The following is a 21,545-nucleotide window of genomic DNA, read 5'->3' as shown; positions in this document are numbered from 1 at the left end:
ATGACATCTGTGATGGAATACAGGCTCTTCTAACGATCCCCAGCGTTACGGACGGGAGAATAACGAGACAGGGCACCGGAACATGGCGAAGAACAGAAGATGGCACGCTTTATGGGGTTGGGTAGTTGCAGAAACACGCGGAGTAAGAAGCGACGGGAAAAAAAACTAAACAGGGCTGCTAACTAAAAAGATGCACGAGTCCGTTTGAACGGAAGTCAAGTTGGCCAACTGCAACAGTCTCACGTGTTGGATGAGCTGTTCGGGAGTGTGCAGATTGACTGGAGCGTCTTCGGCGCGCCGGCGGAACTTCCTCGAACGTGGGCAGGTCGTGGGGCGCTGGTCCGTGCTGTCGTTCCCTGGCCGTCGCCTTCTAGGCCGTCGCAGGGGAACCACGGTCGTGCACCCGGTACTGGAACAGCGGCGTACGATCCGAAGGCTGCCCTCTTCCTCACGATCACCGCCGAGCAATCCGGAACACACCGTCCCCTTCGCCGGGATCCCCTCGCGCCTCTTCTTCCTCTTCGTGGCACATAGCCCCACCATAGGGATTGGCCGTCTTCTTGCACAAAATGTTCTTCAAAGACGCAAAGTTCCGGCTACTTCCTCACAACATCACTACCACCATGTGCTTACAAACCGTCTAGATAGGTGATTTCTTTTGCTGATAGCGCGATAGAAGGGACGCTTACACACTTTTATTCTTTATTTGCTATTTTATGAGCCTCAACAATTTCCCTCGTGAGTTTATGCCTATTTTTACACAATATTGCGGTGCTACTGAAGCTAGACTCCTATCCAGGGGAGTCCCTACAATGTACTCCTAGATGACCGCTTTTGCTTTTTTCCGCATTGTAACTGTTTTCCTAAACCTATCGTTAACACATCTCCCCGTTTGCCGATATATTCTCTGCCACACAATAAAGGTATGCTGTAAACTACGTTTGTGGCATATGGGATGAACTGTCGTTGGTGCTTCTTCCTACAAACCTCAGAACTTGGGGTTTCGCTATTAACGTGTCTACAAAGACTGGAAAATTTATACGGAGCTGAAAAAACAACACTCACATCGGCACGCTTGGCAGTTCTTTTTAGATAATGCGATACCGTATGTATGTACGGCAATACTGCAACCTTCCCTTTCTTTTTGTTATTCCGATCATTTTTGTTGCCTAGCCTACATTTTCTCTAACAAAACTTCTGCAACGGACGTTAATAGATATGTAGGTGCTCCATATTATACGCCTATTTAATTTTTGTAGACAACCACCGGCTGTTAAACAGTCAACGACTGTTAACTTGGAGCTGTTATTTTTCTGACGTCATCCCTGGAATGCGTGGGCTTCTGGAACTTCCCATATGCTGACGACAGTCACTATGACGAAAGCGCCTTTGTGGCATCACACGGTCTATTAAGTTTATAGCGATGTAGGGGACGTGAGGCAGTTATTCAACATTGGTAAGAAGATACAAGACCGCCTTCAGCTCATTGCGGAGTCAATCCCGCATGGGTACGGGCCATTAGCCAGAGAACACGAGCAGAAAGAAATGATATGGATTGGCAAAGGAAATCGGATCATTTATACACATACAGGTGAAACACCCTATCCGTCGCCGCATTACTGAACGGCGTTGGAATGAGGAAGCCTGGAAACTTGGCGGTTAAAAAGCCCACTGAAGTGCGAACAAATTTTGCCAGAAATTTCATTTATTTTATATCTAAACTTTTTGTAGCGCCGCGTGCCTGCTGCATCATTGTTTGAAGAAGAAAGAAAAGATGTCTGGCGTTAGGACACCCTTGACGACAAATATGTCAATTCTGGCCTTATTTGTTGTGTTCGCCGTCTTCACAGCGAACTGCACTGGTAAGCTTCCAATTAATGCCTAATGCGGCAAGAGGGCGAAAAGCGGCTGCCAATTCGGTCTTACCAGCGGATTTAATTGCAGGCATTTGTTTCGGCTTCTCGGTAGAGTATCAGGCCTAAAGCGCGGCTCACACTGAGTGAATTTCCAGCAAAAAAAAAATAAAAAAATAAAAAGGGGACCGCCCCCGGCTGTGGCTGCGGAGACGACAAACAGGCAGTTCATCAGGGATATAGCAGTGCTGGATACATAAAAAAAGTATTCTTTTGGCCCTGGTAGGGTGAACTAGAATATCGGGTGAACACGGGGGTGGAGGGTCCACAGGTCGTGCCGCTGGCTGCTGCCGCCGGGTTAACTACGTCGGCGAAATTTGCTCCATGTGGAAGGCGAGTTCTGTTCTGCCAGTGCGATGTGATGCCACCACCTCGTCCCAGTCGCTGGACTTCATGTCCGCAGGTTGGGGTTGCCTGTCAGTTATTTCGCTGATACATAGAGCCGTCCCTGCAGCAGGCTGTAACGTTCAGCATTATCTTTACTTGGGTGTCACTTAATTATTGATTGATTAGAGTGAAATCCCGCGGTGCAGTTGCGTTTCTCAGGGACCATACCCCTCTCCTGTTACGGAACAGGTGTGCCGGTAGCAAATTTTGTCTATTTTGGGACGAGCGCACTTGACTGGATCCACAGCCACACGAGCAATGATGCGCTATTTCTTGTGCCTGGATCACGGTGTTGAAGACGCGTATCTTTTCTTTGCACTTCGAGCCACGCTATGGAAAAACGTGATGGCAACAACTGTGAAATGTGCAAAGGCCTGTTGTTACTCCTGCTTCTTCCCCATAGGACAACGACTGAGTCGGTTTGTTCGCCGCTACGAGCCCCTGTATTACGATCCGGAACCTGTTCATCGGAGCCACGTGCGAGCAAAGCGCGCCATCGGTGCCGGCGGAGGTGGCGACGTTCACGTGCGGCTTCGCAGCAGCAACAGGCGAGTGCGCATTCCTTGTCGAAAGAGTAATTCCAGCACGGATGTCGTGGACGTGTGACTGCGAAGAAGCGTGAGTCAGTGTGTACGTGCGTGCGTGATTGGATTCATACGCCGTGACGCATCGCCATCGGTGGCAATTCTTGTCAAAAAGCGACGGTCAAACAGGACAGAGGGGAGGTTAGGGAACAGGGGATGGGCATGGTGTGTGCCTCACTTGTTGACGTCCGGGTAAAATACTTTGCAGAAAAGCCAACTTTACACAATGAGTTTCAAAAAGCATACATTAATCGCACACCACATAAAATAACAATGGAATGTGTTTTCCCACCTAACGGACCTCCCGTAATACGCAAAACATAGTTTGGTGGTACACACGGTTGCGATGATGATGACGAAACATTCTCTAAAAGGGGTTGGAATTTGGCTTTGGACTTGGTGGCTGCGGGTTTGGACGTTTGCTTTGCACTTTGACCGAGTGGAAGTGGACTTTGGCAGATCTTAATTCGGCTTTGGCTTTGGTTGAAATGGCATGGAAGAAAGCTTCGCGTTTTAATCATCTTTCTCTTAATAAGAGGAGTTTTATTTTTTTTTTTTAGATGTTGACTAATTTTTTGTTGTACAGGGTTTACGACCTGCGCCTTTCTTCCGACAAGTCGGTCTTCCACGAGGACCTCATCGTGGAATCGTCCGCAGCCGGTGTCATCAATGCCGACACAAGCCACATTTACAGTGGCTCCGTCGTAGGTACGAACATTTCGTTACAAAATCATCGCGTTTCCTTGTGATTCGAGGAACCGCGAGGACCCATCGCTGTTTGAGAACACATCCGCAACCTGGCTGCGATTAGAGTGTATGGAGCATTTTCAGCGACTTTCTTAAGAAGCACTAATTGTATATTGGCCTAATTGCGAACTGTTTTTGCCGTGAGCGATCGTTTACTGGTTCCAAATGTCCAATACAGCGGTTACGCATGAAAATAAACTATCTGCCTATTTGTGCGAGAGCACTTCGCTCTAGTCCCACAAATTAACACCAGCGGGAATATTGGCGTCTACGAGCACGTTGCCAAGTAAGAAACGAGCAGCATAGTTAAACTGATACGCAAGGATCTTTTAGCATGGTTTGAAATTATTCAAGGGTATTTTAGTGGGAAAAACAGAAACCATGAAGAAAGTGGAGGACGTTCAGCGGGTTCACGAAGGAGAGAGTAAAGCGGCTGAGCAGAAGAATCGCCGCCAGTAAAGAAGGGATAACGGGGATAGCGAAGACAGTGCGAGAAGAAAAATGGAGGGAAGCAAGTGTGTGTGCGTGTACGTGCGTTCGTGCGCGTTTTAAAGTGAGACGAGGTTCGTCGTTCAAAATGTATTTCACGAATCTCATGATATGTCAGAGATAAAGGCATGTTACTGCTTCCCCACAAACGGAGTACACGAATAAGCAAACTTTGAAATGCGGTTCACAGGGGAGCCCCACAGCCGCGTGTTCGGCGCCATCCAGAGCGGCATATTTGAGGGCAGCATCAAGATCGGATCAAGCGACACCCTCTACGTAGAGCGTGCCAGCCACTACTTCAACGAGAGCCAGCCTTTCCACTCTGTCCTGTATTCGGTAGCCGACCTCCACTTTCCCGCCGCCGACCAGGGAAGCGGCCAGGGACGCTGGTGCGGTCTGCACGGCAAAACCGAACGTTGGATGAGGGACGTCCTGCACAAGTTTCGGCGTCCGCTGCACGCTGCGGTAAGGCTCACGATTTCGTTTTTCCGGTAAACCAGAGCTTTGGGGTCCTCTCATTCCCTGTTGATACTGCACAGCGGTCGCCACCTGCACTGCGGTGGCGGCTGCTATGCTCGCGCAGCGTCTGAAAAGGTCGTTCTGCAATGCACTGGGCCGCGCGAGGAAGGCAGGGGCTCGCATCGTAGTTTTTAACCACGGGGCCAGGGCCGTACCCAGAGGGGGGGTTTGGGGGTTCAAACCCCTTTCGAAATCTTTTCCAGGAAGCACGTAAACAATACTTACTCTTGCTTTCAGCAAAACTACCCCCTTCCCAAAATTCATAACCCCCCCCCCCCCCCGAAAAAAAATTTCTGGGTACGGCCTTGCGCGGGGCTGTTTAAGTTTGAGTTCCAGCCGTGCCGGGCGTCGCTCAAAAAATCGGCGCAACAAACTGGAGAGAAGGAAAATGCTAGGCAAATAAGTCTGACGGGAAGTGGCGAGGATGCAAGAGGGGGGTGAGTGGGGGGGGGGGGGGGGTGCGGATTATGGCGCAGATGTTCAGGTCTGGAGGCGCGCGTCGGTGATGTTTGATTAATTCATTGATTGTGGGGTTTAACGCTCCGACGCTACAGAGGCGATGAGGCGCGCCGTAGTAGAGGGATCCGGATTAATTTTTACCTCCTGGGGATCTTTAACGTACGCAGAAATCTAGAACACCCGGCCGTTTGCGTTTTTCACCTGCATCAGAAAAGCAGCCGCCGCGGCCGGGAATACAACCCGCGTTCTTGGTTGTCGGGGACGGGATGCGCCTAGGGATGACGCAACCTTTGACGTTAAAGGGAGCGACAATGAGCCAATTCCACAGCTAAAGCGAGCGAATGTGACACTCAGTCGGTTGGAACGTAAAGATGGGTGTACAAGAAACGGCGCATTCCCGGTTTCTGAAGTTTTAGCACGCCGTGTGCATTGGGCCGAGCTTCATATTAGGAAGGAAAATGATATCAATGATCTCGTACTCTTCTAATATTTATATCGCCATTTGGTCCCGATCATTCCTGTTCTACACTTTTGCTGCCGGCTCGCCCTGAAATCACGTCACACTCCAGTTGGCAACGGGTACAAGCGGTGACGGGAAGCGTTCAGAAGCCGCCAAGGGATGGGTGCGTCGGGCATAGGCAAGCGGTGGTACAATGTACTAGTACACTGTAGCAGTGGTGCCAATGCCGCGCCGCCGCATCCGATGCCACCGGCAGCTCGGGGCCCCACTCGACGTCCCTCTCCGCAACGCAAAGTCGTTCCCTGTTCTTATGTCACTCTGTGTACACGTATCAGAAGCGCTTACGTTTGCCGACACGGCCCATTAATTACTCACGCAATGAGGTCATAACCTTTATCATCCTGTGACGAAACCTATGAACACGCGCACGAAAATTACAAGTGCTGCCACATCATTTGTTCTTCACGCCATAATACGTCTATTGACTTGCATCCTGTTTCTAGAGCACTCCTTCTTTTCCCTAGCTATCACAGGATGGTCAGCTACCGATCCACGTGGGCAGGAAACTACAAGCCGCGCCCGCATTCGGTAGCACCGATACCGATGATGATGCCGATAATCACACGCCTTTCAAGAGCCTTGCTCCAAAGACTAAAGTCAGCGGACGCAAGGAGCGTAGCACCAGACGGCATGCACTAGAGGGTAGTGGCAAAGAACGGCGGAGCGAAGAAGGCAGCAGCGACGAACCGGAGGACGCTGACCCCACCGATTCGAGTTACTCCGATGAAGAAGGCGAAGAATCGAGTTACTTTCAAGGACAGCGTAGATCACCATCACTTTCGCGCCGCGTGTGCAACATGAAGATCACCGTGGACCACACCCTGTTCGAGTTCACGTTCAACATGACAGGCAGCAAGCCGGAGACGCGTGCTTGGATCCTATCGGCCATCAGCCGCCTTGTGGAAAAGGCGAACGAAATATACGGGAGGACAAACTTCGGTGGTATCGAGGACATGAGGTTCCTCGTGCAGCACATAGTCGTGAGTATACGAAGCATTTGACTGTAAGATTAGCATTGCAATCGGCATGCGAGACAAACGCGCAATAGTGTGTTACCATGGGCTATGAGCGCGCTGGTAACGCATAATCATGTCATCGTCGTCATAATCAACAGTCTACTTAGGCCCAATGCAGGACTTTCAACCACTTCTATGTGCGACTCTCGAGTCCACTGTTGGCCACCAAATTCACCTACTGCATCCCTCCATCGTGTTATTAGCCTTCACCTTCTTCTAGGCCAGTCTCTTGGTGACCACTTCGTTACTCTAATTGTCCACCGGTTGTCGATTCGTCTCACTACATTGCCAGCCCAAGTCCATTTCTTTTTCGTCATTTTAACTCCCGCATAAGTGGTAGCCAGGATTCACAACCACCCACAGCACAGGCTAAGTTAAGGAAAGGGTACTCAACCATTGATCATATCCATGTCGTCAATCAAGTAATAGAAAAATCCGCACAATACAATAAACCCCTTCAAACTCTTTTCTGATACTTATTTATAGACTATGAGAAAGCGTTTGACTCAGTACAAACCGCAGCCATGCTAAAAGCATTAAAAGAACAAGGAGTAGGAGAAACCTACATAAGACTGCTAGCTGTACGACAAATACAAGCGATGTACGGACAGGATAACAATTCACAAGCAAAGCGATACATTCCCAATCCCAAAGGGAGTAAGACAAATACCATCTCGTCAAATCTGTTTACAGCATGTCTGGAAGGAGGTATTCAAAAAGCTTCACTTGTAAAACACAGGATTAAGGATAAACGGAGAATACTTGAGTCGTCTGGGGCTTGCAGACGACATAGTCTTGCTGAGTGAGACTCACCTGCAAAAAATACACGAGCAACTAAAATGAGAAAGCACGACCGTGGGGCTGAAAAACAGCACCAATAAATCTAAAGTAATAAGGAATAAGCATGCCGTAATCGCAGTCTTCATCTTAGGAAACGAAACGCTAGAAGTAAAAGAATATAACTACCTCGAACAGATGGTTAGTACTGACCCCAACCACGACACAACAATCCGGCGCACAAGGGATGGCCTGGGGAGTACTCGGCAAGCACTCGAAAATAATGGAAAGTAAGCTACCTCTATCACTCAAATGAGAAATTTACAACCAGTGCATACTGCCGGTGACGACATGCGGAGCTGAAAAGTGGCACCGTACTAAGCAACTGGAAAACAAACTTAGATCGGCTCAATGGGCCATGGAACGAATAATGATAGGGGTAACACTTACGAACAGGAAACGAACTTCCTGGATCAGGGAAGCAACTCGACACAAGAAAACCGAATCACTGGTGCTCCAGCAGATTTAACAATGGGTGGAACTGGGTTCCTCTGCGCATGTTCCTACACTACGCCGATGCTCACGTGCACTGGCTGATGTGCTTTTCTTACTACTCTCTCTCTCTTTCTTTATCCTAAGGTACGTGTGTTCATATATAGTTTTTAATTATACAAGAAATCAGACAGTACGTTCCGGTTTCAGGCATGGTAGTTTTAACAAAGCGGTGTAGGCGACAGGAGGTGGCGATAGCGCTTCCATCTGGCATTATGATGCGAAAAGACAGCTTTAGGTAGCTTTAGGTGCGGAGGGAATACCACGCACAAGGCAAAAACCCGTCTCAATGTTGTTGAGCAAATTCTGCCGAACAAGCATATGAAATTTGGGCAGGTCGACAATATTCACGACGGCCATAACTGCAGCACTGACCAGTTACATAGGAAGTGTATGAGGAACTTGCTGCACAAATGTCCCTGAATGCGAAGTGGCTTTCTTGAAAAACCTCTTTGGCGGTTTCTCGATTGCGCTGTAAGACTCATAATTTACTCGTTACCGCTGTTGGGACACAGGCAACGCTCCTTTCTGCACGCAGATTGAAGAGCTGGATGTCTGCGTAGGCTCCAACCGCGACTCCAACAAGTACTGCAGCTCGGCGCTGGACGCCCCGTATGTTCTCTACCTGCTATCCCTGGAGCGCCACGACGACTTCTGCCTCTCGTATAGGCTCAACTACAGGGACTTCCAAGACGGCACCCTTGGCCTTGCCTGGATCGCGATGGCAGACGGTAAGCCTTCCTTACGGCAGAACGGAAAGGGAAAGCCGTTTTCCTTGAGTTGCATTCTTATAGGGATGCTGAGTGAACACATAACACGACGGATGTTTAAGGCAGCGGCCGTATTTTAATAATACCCACGTGCATGCACTATGGTCGCGTTAGAGTCACTTCATAGATTTTAATGCGAAACCAGCAAATTTCCCAAACAGTAGAATAAACCTTCTCCATTCTTTTTTAAAGATAACTGAGATAAGTGCGAAAGCTTGCTCACATCGAAACTTCGTTAAAGTGCGCCAAAACCTTCGCTAAAAATGAGTCCAACCGTAGCTGAAAGCGCGTCGATCGAGCGTGAAACCTTCAAAGGCCCAAATCGCGAATGAAGCACGAACACATGTGACCATTTTTCACGCACAAGGTCGACACGTGTACGATAGATCTCGATCTGTAGTATACCGAAATGTGGTTTATGAATGCAGATATACTGTTGAACTAATTCATGATTGATGCGTGTATTGCTCTATCTAGAATCGTTCCTTTTAAGCGACATCCAAGTGACCGTTTTTGCAGAATGGAAGCACGGTTTCACCCATGCGCTGCGTGTCCAGAAATCGTATCAGAGGTTTTGGGGCGACCAGTCGGTCTATGAAGAAATGCATTACTTTTTAGGAGCCAAGCTCCTTAGTGGCTCGGGGTGTCGGCATCGCATGTCGTCGTCCTATCATGTCGTAGTAGTATCATGTAGCCACGGTACTAAAACACCGAGACACTCGTTTTCCAATGCGTACTAAAAGAACACACGAGGACACTGGTTTTTCAATGCCTCGCACTAGAGTGCTTCCTGCTTTAAAGAACTAGACTTACAGAAAAGCTGTAAACCTTTGCCGCCCCCCCCCGAACGGTTTTATCGTTGTGGGCAAAAACGCCAAGGCTACAAGAACAAACTTATACAATGAATGCTTAACCCCTCCCCTGGTTTGACTTCACTGGAGATGGCCCGGGATTTTCTTTTGACATAACCCCATTGGCGTCACTGAGAAAGTTTTCGCTTTAAAACCAGGCGTTGGCGCTGTAGCCGTGAACGACTCCCCAAAGCGCCGAAGACGCAGAGAATGAACCTAGAGTGATTTGGTATTTCATACGAATCGGAACTATGGCACTAAAATGTAAGTCTAGAGCACATCGCCCCCTCCACAACGGCTCCCTGGCTCTAGCTGACGAAATTGACGTAGTGAATGTGCTGAAACCTTCTGCTTACATTATATCCACTACCGGTGCGCCCAGCTTGACGTGCATTTAGTTTTACATTCACTGGCACGTTTACGCGCAATGTCGAGATAACCGCAAAATATAGCTCGATATAGGGCTGACAACATACCCATTGAGGTGGATGGGCGGCTGACGGTGGGAGCTGTCGGCATAACCTGATGCCCGCTTCGGCAATTTCTATTTCGATACGGATGCAACATACCCATCCACAAGTCTGGCATAGCCGCTCAAGTAGATTGACCAACCACAGTAACAGGGGATTAGAAGCCCGAATCCGCTTAATCTATTCTTATTTGGCTGCCCACTTAACCCAGTGACGAGGACAGGTACGGTCAGAGGAGTCGGCTTCACCATTTTTCGTCGGCTGTGACTTGAGAAATCACACTGCAGCGTTCAGATGTCCTTTAAAGGGGCCCTCCAACACTTTCTTCAACTTTTCTTGAAATCTTACATGCTTGCAGAACGTGGCCACCCAACACATCCAGTACTTAGATTAGGGGTTCGCAAAGTACCTCAGCCAAAAATTACTGCTGTGTGCCTATCAGATAACTTAGAAACTCGCTCAAAAGCTTTTGCTCTCTTTCATGGTATTGACGTCCTTAAACCGCTCGAATTACGAAATTAAGGCCATGAAGCAGCTATTGGTCGGTTTTCCTTCAGTTGTGTACGCTTTTCGACAGCAACTTTAAAAGTAAAGCCACAGAAACAAAGCAGACACGGAAGGCGTATCGGGTGCGACGAGCAAATCACTCAGTGCCGCTCCATGCTGGCGATAACTAAAGCTTTCGCAGGCCTTTCAGACACGGAGGAAAGAGGGAACGCCTTTATCAAAGGTGTTGCAGAGTCCCTTGAAGACTTCCGCGTTAACAACTTGTAAGAAGTACTTAGGGGCCCTCAGTCTTCGTTTTTCTCATGAAATTTTGGCATTAAATTCTCTCCGACATGCCTACGCATTTTCCTGGTTGGAATGTGTTTCGTTCGATTCCGCGTCGAGAACGTGCTAAACGCGGCAGTGCGTGTGTGTAGTGAATGTGGTGGTGCTGGGCTTCAGATGTGCCTGCTTCGCACAATTCACGCACCGAGATATGGAAAGCCGGAGCATACCGTCGTACTTGCAATCACAATAACTCACAATCGCCGCTCATGGTTAATCGCAGGCATCCGAAATCCCAAATAAGCAGGAATGCGGAAGTTGCAGGGAAAGTTAAATTAGCGGCTGCTTTTTTTCTTTCCGCATTGCAAATGAGGCATTGATACCTTCTTTTCAGGTAACCGGTAATTCTGGTTAACGCGGCGCGTTACATCGAAACAGTTTAGAATAAACGACTTGTCATGGTGTATTCACGAAAAAGGACGCAAAAGCAAAAGCTCTTTCCAGCGACGCTAGTGACGCCGCGCGGAATTTTTCCGAAGCCGGGAGACGGTGATCCGCGGACCGGTCGCTCCGGCGGAGGCGGCCGGCGGCATCCGCGCGGCCTCGCAGAGGCAAAAGGAAAATAGTAATCGCATGTATAGTAATCGACAATGCCGTATAAATAATCGGAAAATATAGGCTGAACGAGCTTTCATATTCTCTCAACTTTCTTGAAGCTATAGAAGCTGCGGGTAAATGAAAGAGTTTTGGGCCTCATCGGTGTCTGCTGCAGAGTAAAGCGGGTCTTTCGGACCCACCGTGCGTACGTGGTGCTGAAAGTATTGTTTACGGAATTACGGCTGCCACATTTAATAGTTATTTGCTGTGAGGGCGCCGATTTTGTATGATTTTTGTATAACCTTGTGATCGTCTTTTTCGGGTACTATTTACATTTACTGCAGCATAATGTTTCAATCATTCTTCACTTATCTGTTGTTAAAATGGCCCAATTCCACTGCTTTCAAACAATAAGCAGCAGAGGCTGTTCAATCCGCTTTCTTTTATTTTCAAATAAGAAACAAATGAAAACTTTTTGCACACGAAGGCGAGGAGCAAATGTGGTCATGCGTTTATTGATTGATTGATTGATTATTGATTTATATTAGAATAATTATGTTGAAGCAAGATGCTTTAGGAATGACAATATTATAACTTGTTCAAATGCGAGCTCTTGAATGCATATGGTAACCCCCGTTTTTGTTTTGGTAACAAGCATCGGCGCACTTAATAATCTTACCGGCCGTGAAATCAACATAACGTAATTTCAGCCAAGAGATTTATGTTAAATTAATTATCAGAAGCCAAAAGCGCACCCGTAAACTACTGCCTGTATTTTCATGTACGCTTCAATATCACACGCCAGTGTATGCTACATGCACGCGTAAATACGTAGGCTTATAATATTTTATTTCATATAATGCCAACACGTTCATCTGTACAACCCTTGATATGACGTAATGGGAGCCTCGCCTTCGCGGTTTTACTGCCCAAAGTCATAACTAGGTTTTACTACAGCCAAGCAAAACACCGCAATACGCACATATCGCCCTTTCATGGTATGGATGGGCTTCTGCTTAGTATGCACACAGGGAAGAAATGAACACGTTTAAAATAAAACGCACACTGCAATGACGCTTACTGTAATAATGTCCCAAAACTTAGCGTTGCACATTGTGTTGCAGGTTGTTTGCCCAATGAGCCGGGATTGTTCTCAAACCACTCCCGTGCGGCCTGAGCCATGCACAGCGGACTGCCTCGCACGCAGCGCTTTTTACACCGCTACAGACACCCTGAAACGAATCGAATGTTGCCTCGCAATCAGCACCGTATACCTGTGTTTATTTTTTTTAGAAAGTAGCTGTTTCAAGCAGAACTACGGGCTTTTAGGCCGCTACTGATGCTGGCGAGCATGCTGCCACGGGGGCCTGATCACCGTCTCGTCCGCCATTGCCGTTTTCCGCAGCGCCACCTGTAGGGGCTGGAAAGAGCGGATACATCCTCACTTGGGGCAATAATCTTGCGCCGCGCCACGCTCTCAGAAACGCTGCCGGTTTTTGAAGGGTGCACTACTGGGTAGGGTGCCTGGATGTTCCTCAGGCGAGGAGGAACATCCAGGCACCCTACTACTGGGAGCGCGCGCGCGCGCGCAAAAGCGGTGGCGGCTGCCGAGAAAACCGGTCCAAGCCATCTCCGGCGGGGGAGCAGGGGATAAACGAGACTGCGCGCTCTGCGCCGACGAGCTTCCCGGGGAGAGCACTGACCTCGCAGCACACGTGAAGCGGGCGCTGATTGGCTCGTTGAGTTTGGCGCAAAGCGCCTTGCCGCAAAAATGGTAACAGACCCATCCTTGCGCGGCAGAGGAATTTTGCCGCGAAAGGGCGTTTTGCGTCGCGCGTATTTTGCGCGCGCGGCGCCGCGAGTGAGGACGTAACTTTAGGATTCGCGTATTTCTGCTATGGCTGCGTTGTGTACATGACCCTGACCGATCTATCCTGGACGCGCGCACCGTACAGTGGGCTCCGGCGGCCTGTGTGAGAAGTACCGCACGGCCGTCGAAATGGATCCCAGCACATCAAAGTACGTCCAGACCAAACTGAGCCTCAACACGGGCATCGTCACCTTCCTCAACCACATGCACTTCGTGTCTGTGCCCATGGCATCGCTGACCTTCGCTCACGAGCTCGGACATAGCCTGGGGTCGCCGGTGAGTTGGCTGGTCCGGTTACAGCCCGACGACACTCACGCCCTTGACCCATTGATTCGTTCATTTATTTAGCTATATTGCTTCACCAACCGCGCTGGGACTTCACGGGAGGGCTACTTAGTGCGTTGTAAATAAATAACACGCAAAAAGAATAGGATACCAATAAGAAAATAATTCCAGCTTTTGTAAAAATAAAGTGTCGCAATTTGTTAAAGAGGATCACGAACAAAGAAAGAAACTGAAAGTAATGTTTTGTGCAGAAAAGGCTAATAAATGCAAGTGCCAGTGCGTGCGTGTGCGCGTGCGTGTGAATGTACGTGTGTGTGGGGGGGGGGGGGGCGAAATGTGTGTGTGTGTGTGTGTGAGAGAGAGAGAGAGCAGATTGTTCAATGAATACCGAAAGGGAAGGCTGCAGACTAGAGTGCCGAAAAAAGCGTGCCAGAGTGGTTAGGCTAGTGTTTTCTTCAGTTCACTATTTTTGACAGAAAGTGGACAAAAAGAGGTGCCCACATTGGGAATCGAACCCACGCCTATGCGTGGGATGTACGATTTCTTTCCTTTTTCGCGGCACGATTGGTGAGTGACGTTTTGCTTCGTTCGCTACTTTCTTCTCCGCAGCATGACGATGGCCCGGTTTGCAACCCCATGGCGAGCGAAGATGGCAAATACCTGATGTACGAGGCGTCAACAGATGGGGACAAACGAAACAACGATAAGTTTTCCCCATGCAGCATCAGCAACATCACCGGAATCTTGCTTCCCCTGACTACGGGGGACACGAATCGCGAGAACTGTCTGCTGAGTAAGCAGTCGGAATGAATTACGCCTGCGCAGCCTTTGGCGCGACAACAATCGTATCAAAACTTCGATAACTTAGGCTTCCATAGCACATTTTGTACCCTCTTTGAAAGCGGACCTTATTTAAAGAAACCACAAGGACAGCATACATTCTAATTTTAAGCGAAATTTCTAACCTTCTTTATCTTGAGAAATTCCAAAGCTGTCCCTAAGAACGTTGTCTTCACAAAAACCATCACATATAGTATATTTATTGACAGAGTTCGAGATTTCTCGCTGAATCACGCGCGCAGTGAGGTCACTGCTGCGGTGCCTAAATAGTAAGGAGCGCGTTAATCCGACGTCAGCGTTTAATAGGCGCGATCATACGAAACCGGAAGTAGTAACGAATAAAGCAATCACGTCTTTTGGCGGTAGCTTTTGTCATGGGCCCGCAGTCACTACGACCTCACAAGGATGGTTAGTGGAAGCGACAAGCGAGTGGCTGTTATTTCATCGTTTTACGTTAAAACTGACATGATTGCCATCTTGGCAATCTTTCGAATGAATCGTACTTGTACTTCTCTCCCCGTTCTTGTGGCGTTTGAGATACTCTGTATGGTGGTTCCAATCGTTCGTGCTCGGCAGCGCGAGTCTCCTGTTCCTGGGCGACATAATGGCGTCGGGAGTGTCAGCGCGTTTACGTTGACGTTTACGCTTCTCAAATTCGGTTAAGGGGAGCAGCTTACCAAGGCGAGAATGGAGCTCCTGTATAGACGTGTATGGCAGGTTTGCGTTGAACCGCATTCACTGAAGTTTGACGCTGGGCCAGTTGGCTGGAGATGTTTTCCCCAGAAACAGTGCGGATAACTTGCAATAAATGAAGTGATACGCGTGCACGCCTTTCCTTTGCTTGCAGTTATCCGCGCTCGTTCTGAAGCTAAGCGAATTCTCTTCAACCACTTCCCCTTCCCTCACCGTGCTACCTCATCTTCCTCTGTGCCTCCACTCTCTCCGCTCTCTCCCTCCTATGAAGGCCAAATGCCAAGCCTCACTCCTCCTTCCAGGGTTCTCTTTGTCAAACGCGATCAAAAACACGGGGAAATATGAACTCTCGAAGACGGCATTGCATTAAAGGGACCCTGCAACACTTTCGATAAACGCTTTCACTCTGTTCTTCGCGTTTGGAAGCACTGCGAAGCCTCTATTATCACCAGCACGGACCAGCACTGGGTGATTTTCTCGTCACACGAGATACGTCATCCGTTCCGGCTTTTTTTTTTTTTTTTTTTGTGGCTTTATTGTTGAAGTTGCTATCGCAAAGCGTTCATTGCTGCAACTGAAAGAAAACCGGCAAACAGCCGCTACATGGCCTTAGTGACGCAATTCGGGCGGTCGAAGAATGTCAAGACCAGGAAAGAGAGAAAAATCTTTTGAGCAAGTTTCCAAGTTATCTGATGGGCATGGAGCAGTAATTTTTGACTGGGGTATTTCGCATGCCCCTAATCCAAGTTTGCGTGGATAAACTGGTCGCAGTTAGCACAGATCCGGGATAATTGCAGATTAATGGGAGAGGCCTTTGCCCTGCAGTGTGCCTAGATAGGCTTGTGATAATGATGATGATGATGAATCTAACTACTGGGTGTGTTGGCCGACTACGTTCTGCAAGCAGCTGAGATTTCGGAAAAAGTTGAAAAAAGTGTTGCTGGGTCCCTTTACAAAGGCCGAGAAATTTTACTTGTTCATACGTCCAAACGCAAAAGGGGAGTTTGCGGTGTGGCAACACTTACGGGGTTGATGGCCGCCGTCAATCAGAGTTAATCTGCCTTTTGCCTCTCCTCCCGAGACATGGTTTGTCTAAATAAATGAACTGAACTGAACTTGTTCTTTCTTGGCGTGCCAATGTGCAGGATACAGCGGCCCCATTTGCGGCAACCTTATTGTCGAGGGTGACGAGGAGTGCGACTGCGGTGTGGATGATATCGAGTGCACCGACACGTGCTGCTACCCGCGGAAAGCCGAGGAAGACGGAAGGCCTTGCACCCTGAGAGAACACGCCGACTGCAGGTCTGGCCTCATACCCTTCCTACGGGTCTCGGTGGGACACAGAAATCGCTTTCGTAATCGATTTTGCGCCATTCTAGTTCGAATTCTGGGGATTTTGTGCGCCGGAGATGGGCCTGGGAGGGCTCCGGTTGTATTTTGACCACCTCGGGATTTTTAACGCCCGCCGAAACCTCGACACACGGGCGTTTTCGCCTTACGGCTGCATCAGAAAGACGGCCGCTACGGCTGGGATGGAACCCGCGTTCTTGAACTTAGCAGCACAACGCCACTGACCAACGCGGTGGGTGTTGTTCCGATTACGTTGTCAGCACTGACCAGGCTAACAGCTGTGAACACAAGGTCATCCTTTAGCAACACTAGAATTGCTAGAGCTGCTTGAAAGGTCGGGAAAACAGCATCAGCAGCGTCGGCCTCTTGCCTAACTACTGGTCGCTATATGGGGGTTGGATACTAGCCTAAACTCGGGGATGATATTGCTCGGCCAAGAAAAAAAAAAGATCTGTGTTGCACGCATTTGAAAAGAATTGGTAAGAAGACGATGTGTGTGATTGACCGCAGAGAAAGCGTTCTAACTGACGGGAATCTTAGCCTTCATAGGGCACAAGATGACGCAGCCTCAGGAGAAGGAGCAGGTGCACGAGTGCCAGCGCCTTTTTAAGGCAACAGCCTTACATATCCCGTTCTGCGAAAATCTGGCGTCGGCGTGCCTACAGTGTTAGCTAGAATCACATTGGCTCTGACGTCGACTCATGCACCCACATCTCTCGCCCCTTTGGCCGCGAGTGAGCGCATGCGCGGTCCTTTCGTCGCCATTGGCCTGCCTCGCGATGCTCCTGCGAACGCGGTTCTGCGGCTGCCTGACGTCCCCATTAGTCGCGTGACGGCCCGAAAATGATCCAGTTCATTTAAAGATTGCGTGCAGGAAGAATATGTATTCTTTGCAGTGTCTGTAATCCACGCGTCGTACTAGGCGTTCAACAGTAGCACTATAGGGCGGAATGCCTTAGCACCGTGGCGAACTGCGCTAAGTAGGCCTAATGCTATGCGTTTCTCCTACCGTTTACAACACTCTTTTTTTAACACTCAAGTGTTTTATGCCGGGGCGCACAAGCCTCACCGACATCATATCCGTCCCGGAAACGACATCCCCAGAAAAAGTTCCATTGGCACGGCGGCGCTATAGAATTCGAGCGCACGGTCAGTCTGGACGCAACGGGAGCTGTGAAACTCTCTGCCAACTGAGCCACGAAGTCATGCCCGGATAGCTGTACGAACGCGCCTTATGTCCTTACCCCTAACTTCTTAATTCAGATGGTGCTGCCATCTAGGACAGCTGAATCAAAGTAGTGCGTCATGACGGTAATGAGCGCCGATAGTTGGCGCCTCGATAGGGCAGCGTGTAGCGGTGGAAGCTGCTGTGTTTATCCGTCCTCCGCCTATGATCGTGGAACACCGCTCAGCTTGTGGAACGCTTGTGGAACGCCGCCGCCATGTTCCACAAGCTGGGCTCGTCGCAACGTAAATGTCTGGCGTACACGCCACGGAGCAGGACCAATGTGGTCGAACCTTTGCCGAAGCGACCCGCGCCAGCAGGACGTCGCTCGCCAAGTACACACACACAAGACTGCTGCCGACACGCCAATCACTCTCATTTCGCTGTAGCGGTCCGTGACTTCCGTGACGTTTCGCTGACAACCAGCTCGGTTTCGTTCTCACGGTTTGCGAGTACCAGAGGGTTTTAATCGGATTTACGCAATGCGCCGGCGCGAGTAATCCAGTGTCTAATGTTGATGCATCTAACGGTGCCATACCGACGAAATACAATTAGCTATGTGCAAGTTTATATCGATGCCCAATAAATATTCAAATGCTTCTGTGAAGGCACATTTCACTTCCGTGTTTTACCGATTCCCTATGAAAGAACGATCAACCACATTTTTTCACTCCTGACAGCCCTACAGCCGGTGCCTGCTGCACAGAAGATTGCAAAGTAGTCAAGGCAAAGCAGCTCTGCGGGGAACCTACGGAGTGTGCCTTATCGTCGTACTGCGAATATCCTTTCGTTCCCGGGTCGCTGTTAATTTCAGACACCGCACCTCCTGACCGTTATTTTCTGTGCGGGAAACAAAAAGTCTACAAACTCCGAAAATGTGAAATATGCGCTCCAAAATATTTATTTTAATCACATTCATGCTTCTTGGTGTCATAGCGCTCTCACTTTCAAGAAACAGTGACAAGTATATAGCCTTTAAGCAGCGGATTCTAACGTTGATTTCTTTATTCGGTTACTGATCAGGCCCTTGCATTTCCGTGTTGACTGTGTTTGTTACCCACTGTTTTTTTTTGTTAGAGTTTGAAATGTTTACACGAATGGTTTGAGAGTTTGAGATGTTTACGCTAAGATGTTTACCCTTTCATATTCAAAGCAATTCTTATGTGCATTCTCTCAGTAACCGAGACGAAAATGACAACAAAAAATTCCTGCATTTTATTGTATTTTTGCATGTCGTACTGTCGTCTTGTCGCACTCTGTCGTGATTCTGGCAGCAGGCTGACAGCTTGATGGATATCGTACCGATAGGCAGTCCTGTTGGGACTGCAGGGACGGTTGTTGTTGAGAAAATTGACCTTCTCCTTACGACATAAATGTATGTCGTAACAACAGATGGCTTTGTCGTAACAGGTCTTCTTTTGTCACAACGGTTTTTTGTCACAGGACAGCAATTTTCGTTAGGTTTCTGTGGTATTCCTGTTGTCAGTTTAGACTGGGACATGCTTGTCTATAATTCTCCTCACAGCTTCACGTCTCAGCGCTGTTCTCTATTCTGTCATACTTTTATATCCCATCCCTACGTTTATGTGTTTTTCTCGCTTGCGACATCTGTGCTGTGTCCTTACGTTGCTTGCAAAAGTGCGCCACTACGAAGACCGCCAGGTTGCTCCTGGGCACTATAATGAAGCACTAACTGACCACCCGACCAACCGATTGATTGATTGATTGATTGATTGATTGATTGATTGATTGATTGATTGATTGGTTCATTGATCTTAGTTTCCCCAACCTCAAGGCGAGTAAGTAGAGTAGTAGAAAATACCTTTATTCGGCCAAAGCTACAGGTCGAGCAAATGCGAGTAATTCTTTTGCGAATGAGCTTACATATCCTTCGCGTCTCTTTACGAAGAGTTGGGTTCGTTTTCGTTTAACCTACCATATTGCGGTGAACCGTGCCAAGTTACTCGGGCCCCCTGTTTAAAGGAACGATACTCGTCCTTGGGCTACTTAAGCACGAACATTTCGACCCGTCTGGCTGTCACTGGATTCATTCAACCGCCGGGCCGAAAAAATGTAACAATGCTTGGACAAGAAGTATACATAGGTGAAACCGTTAAAAACTGCTAAAACTGGTGGCGTGCGCCATGTGTGTCAACATTGTTCACCACAAAGAAAATATTAGGCATATTTGAAGAAAAACACAAGTAGATAACTAACAGTAGCGGCATTCTTTTACTTAGGAATTGTCGTGCCAGGGATTGGCATTTATTGTAAAATATGATAAAATCGTGTCGAACACAGACGAGAAAATAGGTAGTGCCAGAAAAATAGGTCTCCCAGACCTGTAGTAGAGGGAAGGGTGTTACGAGGCTGGAGCGGCAGAACACTATTGTCTTTCGACAACATTTGGAGCAAAGCTATCAGATACGCGGCTAATCTTCTACGATTTTTTACAGACAGACAGACAGACAGACAGACAGACAGACAGACAGACAGACAGACAGACAGACAGACAGACAGACAGACAGACAGACAGACAGACAGACAGACAGACAGACAGACAGACAGACAGGAGGACGGATGGACGGACGGTCGGTCGGCTGGTCTGCCTTTCTTTGAAGTTTTACCACAGCAAACGGGCGCTCCATGTGGCATGCAGTCTCACAACACTCCGGCAAGAAACTGAATGCAAACACAAAGCCTAAGGCAATCGTCTCACAAGACGACAAGCTGAATTCAAACGTAACTGGTTTTCGGCATGGTGAGAGGTTAACTGCGATGATACAGAAACAATAACATCCCGGGCGAGGTCACAGCGGGACTGGAGCAGAGCGACAGCATGGATTCGCTGCTGCGAAACGAATCAATCTATCCACCGACAGGGTGGGTTTTGTACACACAAGTAACGACTGCGGGGCTTTCCCAGTGCGCTTGCGAACACGACACGCAACACTTTTTCTGGAGTTTGTGAGGGCCGGCAGTGGCGGCGCTCATTGAGTCTGACAGAGGGGGCGAGGAGATCTCGGTCACGGAGCCCGCTTCGCCGGTGCACGTCTCAACACGAAGAAGTTTGTTCCGTGTTTTGCAACTACCGCGGCTCGAGTCATCACTGGCGGGGCCTGTGTCAACACATTTTTCGAAAAAGGCAGGGCTTTCCGCAAGGCACAGGTGCACCACAAGAAGCTTGCAGCACGCGCGGACGAGATCGCGGCGCGCTGAATCGTAACAAAGGGGAGCAGTAATAGTCAGCGAATGGCGGAGCTGAAATCGTCGCTTGGAAGAAACAGAAATTATCTCTTCGGTGTAGGATTGTGCATAAATAATTGGGGCACTTGTATTATAGAGATCTTACTTCAACCGAGGGCTCGAGAGGCAAGCATTCTGCAGTCGTCGAAATCTGTATTACGATTCCTGCGTTAAAATTCCCCACCAGAGGATGCAACATGCCCCGTTAGTGACGTCTCGCTTCGTGCTGAACTCGAACGTTCCCGGCAGTTCAAAGCAAGGTAGCGGTGCAAGGAAGCTCGCAGAAAGGTACTCCAGAGGTCAGATTTTCTAGTCATTGTTTTACTGACCATATTGTTGTTTCCTTTAGCGTAGAAATAAAATGCAGAATAGCCAGTCGGGCGAATTGTTGGTCTAACATTGTGTCAAAACAGCGCAGCTTAAAAATTATGTAGGAAGCGGGATTTAGCCTTATTTGTCATGTCTTGTTGAAATTTAGGGGTTAAGAGCGTTCTTTGCTGGTACTGGTCGGATGAGAAGAAAAAAAGAGGCTTCCATGTCTGCCCTCCCCGTGGAGCAGCGACTCGTCATTGAGCAATGATTGCGGTTGCTGAACAAGACTGCAGATTAACAGT

General features: G+C 48.7%; 1 protein-coding gene across 1 annotated transcript in view; it reads left to right on the top strand.

Annotated features, from left to right (window-relative positions):
* The first annotated feature begins 2,237 nt into the window (after nucleotides 1-2,237).
* Nucleotides 2,238-21,545, top strand: part of LOC144179806 (disintegrin and metalloproteinase domain-containing protein 10-like) — a 30,261-nt gene continuing 10,953 nt past the window's right edge. The window contains exons 1-10 of the mRNA XM_077708241.1: nucleotides 2,238-2,316; nucleotides 2,704-2,848; nucleotides 3,471-3,592; nucleotides 4,311-4,585; nucleotides 6,083-6,598; nucleotides 8,502-8,694; nucleotides 13,354-13,568; nucleotides 14,187-14,370; nucleotides 16,256-16,412; nucleotides 18,366-18,464. Coding sequence (XP_077564367.1) covers nucleotides 2,238-2,316; nucleotides 2,704-2,848; nucleotides 3,471-3,592; nucleotides 4,311-4,585; nucleotides 6,083-6,598; nucleotides 8,502-8,694; nucleotides 13,354-13,568; nucleotides 14,187-14,370; nucleotides 16,256-16,412; nucleotides 18,366-18,464 — 1,985 coding nt within the window. The remainder of the gene's footprint in view (nucleotides 2,317-2,703; nucleotides 2,849-3,470; nucleotides 3,593-4,310; nucleotides 4,586-6,082; nucleotides 6,599-8,501; nucleotides 8,695-13,353; nucleotides 13,569-14,186; nucleotides 14,371-16,255; nucleotides 16,413-18,365; nucleotides 18,465-21,545) is intronic.

This window comes from Haemaphysalis longicornis, unplaced genomic scaffold, assembly GCF_048455015.1.
Source record: "Haemaphysalis longicornis isolate Haplotype H1 unplaced genomic scaffold, Haemaphysalis longicornis Haplotype H1 scaffold_4, whole genome shotgun sequence".
Classification (NCBI taxonomy): domain Eukaryota; kingdom Metazoa; phylum Arthropoda; class Arachnida; order Ixodida; family Ixodidae; genus Haemaphysalis; species Haemaphysalis longicornis.
Note: the sequence above shows the minus strand (reverse complement) of the source record. Positions and strands in the feature narration are given on the sequence as shown.